Raw genomic sequence first — 6,000 nt, forward strand, 5'->3', positions numbered from 1 at the left:
TCAGAGGTCTCAGTCCATAAGAACCTGGCTCCACTGCTCAGGTCTCAGAAGTGTGGTGGAGGGAAGCAGCTCACAGGTGGTCAGGAAGCAGACAGAGAGGCACTCACCAGATACAAATAGATACCCCCAAGCCACACCCCAATCCCCACCTCCTCCAGCCACACCCCCCCTCAGTACCTACTACCAGGTGATTAGCTCACTGGCTGGGTTAGGACTCTTGGAACCCATCATTTCTCCTCTGAACCCTCTCACACTGCCTCACACGTGAGCTTTTGGGGGACACCTCACATCCAAACTCTAAGAGACCTGATCAAGACACCTGAGGCACAACCTGCCTTCCCGGGCTGTCTGTGGCTTGTATCTGGTGGCATTTCCTCTGCCTGCTTTCACTCACTTTTCTTTTCACATTTTTCTTTCCCTCATTTTTCTAACCTGAAGTTCAACTTTTTTTCTTTAGCCTCATTATATTTTCACAAACTGAGCATCCAGCCTTTACTCCAGGTACTTCTTACTTGAGGTTTTACCTCGTGAAAACACCAAGGTCTGCCTGTTAGTGAGACAGAAAGTTGGCACCAAGGGTGACGGTGACGAGGAGCGCAGGGGCAGTGGATGCCACAGGATTTGCAGACCTCGGGCTGCAGCCATCTCACCTGCAAAACCTCGAGGGTCTGTGGCGCAGTGCTGTTGGACACCCCATCCAAATCCATTCCTGTCTACTCTGCTGCCCTTAGGCACACCTTCTCCTCGCCTTATGGAACCACCCACTGAGGTCTCCCTGCAGGGAGGCCAACCTGGCAGACACACCCACCCGGGAAGGCATCACAGTGCCCCAGGTAATCTGGGCCGGAAGGAATCAGACTTGAAACCGTGAGGGGCAGGAAATCCACACCCTGACCTGCAGAATCACCTTGCCCTCTGACTGCCACTAAGGATCTCGACATGGGGAGTTATTCTGCATCACCTGAGCACACTCACTCACAGGGAGGGCAGAGTCCAGGAACGGTGTGGGGCCTGGAGCCCGGGAACGTGGCACCCTGACCAACCACCAAGAGCAGGGAGTGGAGCCTCCCTCAGAGTCTCCCAGGACCCCGTGACCCCACCCTGTTTAGATGTTTGGCTCCAGATGCGTAAGATAATAAATTGTGTTGTTTTAAGCCACAAAGTCTGTGATGATTTGCCGCAGCAGTCAGAGGAAACTCATACCCCAGGACTGTCAATAGCCTTTGTCCTGAAAAACAGCTGTGGACAAGATCTAGGGCATCAGGAGAGTTCAAACTGGAACGTGGATTCATGAGTGAAGAGGGCCGAGAGCCATGACGATGGCCTTGCAGCACTGGATGCTGGGTGCCATCAGGAGCTCCCAGGCAAAGGTACTGAGCAGTGTGGGGAGAAGTGGCCTTGGGGGCCAACTCAACAGGCCGGAGTGCACCCTGTGAGACCTGGGCCTTACAATCTCTTCATGCCTTTACTGCAATTAGGGGACCAGAAATCGAGTGCAGACACGTTTTATTTCATTTATAAATTACTTCCCTTTTGCTTCAGCTTTATTTTATTTTTTTATTTCCTTTTAAAAATCCCAATCTAACTGCCAAATAGCTCCACTATGTTAAGGGTAGGCAAGTTATTTTCTGTAAAAGAAAATAACTATCTCTCTGAAGAGCAGACCAGGTTTTAGCACCTGAATGAAGAAAGGCTTAGAAAGGAGAGAAAAATGTTAAAAGATCAAAATTAAGGAAAACTGCCACATGTGGTCAAGAGGTGATAAATGAGCAAGTTTCTTACCTGCAAAGTGGAGACAATCATCAACCACTTAAGACCACTTTATGACACAATGAGACAATATGTGCCAGCCCTGAGTAAACAGAACCTCGAATTCAAAACCTGTGCGTGCATACGGCAGTACCAGGCGCTACGGGCTCCTCTGTGCAGGCACATCCCAGTGGGGATGTTTCAGCAACTCTGGGGTCTGCAGGGTCTAGATCCCTTCAGCCGCACTTCCAACACTCTGCCTACAAGCCATTCAGCTCTATTCTGACCAAGGAGCAGCACAGCTTCTCATCCAACCAACTCCCTGAGATCAAAGTCACAGGGCCACCACATAGTGTCATGCTCCCTGGCCCTCTGCCTCAGGTCCCCTCTGGGAGTGGGCTTGCTAACAGTTCCTACAAGCTAATGGAAGAGTTGAAGGACACAAGGCATGTGCATGAAAATGCTCAGCAACCTGACAAGCCTCCTGCAGCCCAGGGGATCTGCCCTGCACCTGTGGCTGGTTCCTGCAATGTCCGCGGCTCTCCTCTCCCAGGCGCACATGACCTCATTACAGCACTGGTCAGACTGTCCCCAGGACTACTGAGTCCAGGCCCTCTGAACTTCCCTTCTCCAGGAGTGCTACCACTGGTCAGCTCCCGCTGTCACCTCTGATGTCAACCCAGGAGGCTACCCTCCGTACTCCAACCCTTCATTTAACCTCACACAGGCCCTTGCTGTCTGGGTAACCCTCCCATTTTAGCTGCTTACCACCATGTCTCAGTCTACCTCTGCACACAGTAAAACCATCTCCCTGCAAAGCCCTCTGTCTGGCAGAATCATGGCCACATGTGAATGAAAACCTGCAGACTAAAGTAATCCAAAGGGAAGGAAAGCTGGTCGCAGTATTTCCCCACTGGGTCCTTTCCTTAAGATCACCAGATCTGACATCTGGAAGGAACCTTGTAATTACCCTTCCCTGCTGGGACACAAGTCCAATGTCAAACAGCATTGCCCATCACTCACTCCTATGGGCCAGCAAGAGAAAATGGCCATGAGGAAAGTCAGGAGCAAGGTATTTGTTTAACTTTTGTTCCTGTATATACTGGCAAGACCAATTTTGAGCAGCTAACATTAATTTAGTGCTTTGCAACCTAAAATATCACGTCTTTATGAAAGCATAAAGGTGTGCTCATGAAGTCACAGGGCAGACACTTAAAACAAGGTCTCCCACGGGCATGTGAAAAGCACCTATTGTATTATTATTATTATTATTATTATTATTACTACTACTACTACTATTGCTACTATTATCATTGTCATCATCATCATTAGCAAATGGCAACCTGTAAGATTGTGAATAAATTCAGGCTTTTTTCTACTCAAGGGGTTTCCAATAGACTCCTTATCTTATTGCCACTACATGGAATTTACATCAAAAAAAAATAGAAGCAACAGGTCTGCAAAAAAAAAAAAAAAAAAAAAAAAAGGTAACTGCCAAGTAAATTCCATTAGGACCATTATAGAGCAAGGGAATTAGGTGATCAGCTGCAGGACCAGCTCCCGAGACCCCGCCCAGAAAGGGATGACTCTAGAGAAGAATCTTGGCACTCTGGAAAGGGAATCCCAGATCCACCTGGTGAGGGTCATGGGTGGAGTCTCCAGCAAGATTCCCCAAGCTCAGTCTGGATTCAATTCTGCATTTGAAATCACCAGATGGCTTGAATTGTAATGGTTCTGTAAAACAGGAGTGTTATACCCGTATACATGTAATAAAAGTGTGATAAAACATCTGGAATTTCCAACACAGATAGCTGAAGTAGCATATTCCAAAATGTGTTTAGAATGGAGAACATGAAACTTTGAAATAGGTGCTTAACACCACTGTCAATCTATCTTCCCAGACCTCTTGATTTATAGTCACCTAGACCTAGGGTAACTTGGGAAATATTTAAAACTTGGGAGACGAAGCACCACAGGTAAGGGTGCCTTGCTGACATTCACTCTAGCCGCGTGGCTCAGCTGAAATCTGCTCTCCAGGGCCAGGCATGCCTTTGGACTTCAGCAGGTAGAGCTGAAGCTGACTTTAAGGTCATTTCTGGCACCTGTGAATAGTCTATGACCTTGTGAGAAAACATCTTAGGATCACAACTAAACTCTGTCAATCGTTGTTTGGATTTAGTGCAAAAATCTGCATATTCTTTAAAATATAGATAAGTATTCAATCTGCAATCTCCACAGAAGTCTCTGTTTTATATATTAAAATTACACTAGCCAGGAAAAGATAAGCTTCCACTAATGCAACAGTTATGCTACAATAATAAAAGACCACTTCAGAAACTGTTTGCCCTCTTGCCCCAAAATAATTAAGTACTTCCAAATAACCAAGTACAAAAAAAAATGGTTGAAATTGATAAAACTACCAAAAGATAGTGCATTGGCCAGCTGTTTCTAAACTTTAAATAGTATTAAAAAACAAAACCCAAGAATTATAAGTCTAGTCTTTGAAACTTTGGTGTCTTACTATTCATAACATTAAATAGTCTTTAAAAACTATGCTTAATTTTAGGGGGTAATTACTTTTATGCCAGAGACCTTAAGAAAAAAAGAAAGAAAGAAATTCCATTTGGGAATTTTTCACATCCTGTGAGAATGAAATGAAAAGAGCACTTCAACTCTGTAGGGAGAAGGCATTCTGCATGGCTGCCCTTGGATATGGACGCTCCTAACTGTATTGTAACATCTGGCCATTCACAACATTCATTCACTACACCTTTAATTCAAATAAAGTATTTTCCTCTGTTTTTCACATTTATGCATTCTCCCAAATTCCCATTCCAAACAGTGTATTCCGGTGGATTTTTTTCCAGCATTGCCCTGGAGGGCTTGTAGGAAGTGTCGGGAAGGGTCACTCTTTCTCCAGTCACCTGCTCTCAGGACAGAGCTGGGGAAAGGTCACTCAATGATAGGACGCTGGTGTCTCTGGGCACATCCTGGGACCCTCCTGGGGTCCTGCCCAAACCTGCATTTCTCCATCTTTGGAAACATCTGCAAACAACAGGAGGGGGTGGGAGGAAGGGTTGAAAAGGTGGCAGGGATAGGGGTTCATAACGTCTCCATGGTTCCTTAAGAAGCAACAAATATTCCAGAAAGAACTTGAGCTTCAGACTTAACTCATTAACTCAGCAAGAAATGTAAGAATTTCCGTTTTCTCGCCTCTTAAATGGAGATTGAAGCTGATCTCAGAGGAGTGTGGCGCCAGCGAAGTGAACTAATGGAGGTAACTACCCAGCGTGGGCCCGGGCACAGGTATCCCGCAGGAGGGGCTCTGGTTACCTGTGGGCCTCGCCAGGCGGCGGCGCTTCCAGATCCATGAAAGGACCTGGCACACGTCCCGGCGTCGTCGTGGGGTTGGAGACCCCTTCCCCGGCCTCTGCTCCCACCACCCCACACCTCCAGCCCGTTCTCGGGTGGACAGTGCACAGCGCGTGCCCTCATCTCGCGCCTCAAAATTTCTGCAAGAAAAGCTGCAAACCAGAGAAAATTTCAAAAAGGCAAAGAAAAAGCAAAGGCTGACGGATGAGCGGGCGCCCCCCAGAAGCCGCAGCACGCACGGGGAGGCGAGGCGCCCGGCCGCGGTCGGGCCTGCGCGGGCTGCGAGGGCGCCCCACGCCCGGGCACCGAGCGGAGCGGGCCGGGCGGGCCGGGCGGGCCGGGGCGGCGGCGCGGGGCCGAGGCCGGGCGGGCCGTGCGCGCGCAGCACCGCTCGCCGCGGGCCCTACGTGGCGGGGCAGGGCGCGGGCCGCGGCACCCACCTTGCTCACTCGGCGGGCCGTGTAGAGCCCCATGCCGTCCTGCACGCGGGAGGACTTCAGGGAGAACCTGTCCGGCACGTACATGCCCAGCATCCTCCCCCGGCCTCGCGCCGCCGCGGCGCCAGCGCCCGGGAAGCGACACGTCGAAACTCGGGGTGCGGGTGGCGGGGAGAGGCCGGCGGGAAGGAGGAAATGGAGCCTCCTCCCAGAATCCCCACCTCCCGCCGATTCCAGGATCCCCCGCGGCCCGGCGCGGCCCCTCCTCGCGCGGCCCGGCGCGGCCCGGGACTCGGGGGACGCGGGGGACGCGGCCGGGTGCAGGGCCGGGCCGGGCCGGCGCCGGGCGCTGATTGGCCCGAGGCGGGTGCGGGCCGGAGCCGGCCGAGCTGCCGCGGGCGAGCGGAGCGGGCGAGCCCAGCACAGGCCGAGCGCCTTTGTC

General features: G+C 50.7%; 1 protein-coding gene across 1 annotated transcript in view; it reads right to left on the bottom strand.

The window, feature by feature from the left end:
* Nucleotides 1–5,715, bottom strand: part of Prdm5 (PR/SET domain 5) — a 134,022-nt gene extending 128,307 nt beyond the window's left edge. Inside the window, exon 1 of the mRNA XM_077803368.1 lies at nucleotides 5,562–5,715. Within this exon, the coding sequence (XP_077659494.1) occupies nucleotides 5,562–5,654 (93 nt within the window). The 5' untranslated portion in view covers nucleotides 5,655–5,715. The remainder of the gene's footprint in view (nucleotides 1–5,561) is intronic.
* Nucleotides 5,716–6,000: the final 285 nt, after the last annotated feature.

Source organism: Urocitellus parryii, chromosome 10, assembly GCF_045843805.1.
Source record: "Urocitellus parryii isolate mUroPar1 chromosome 10, mUroPar1.hap1, whole genome shotgun sequence".
Lineage (NCBI taxonomy): Eukaryota > Metazoa > Chordata > Mammalia > Rodentia > Sciuridae > Urocitellus > Urocitellus parryii.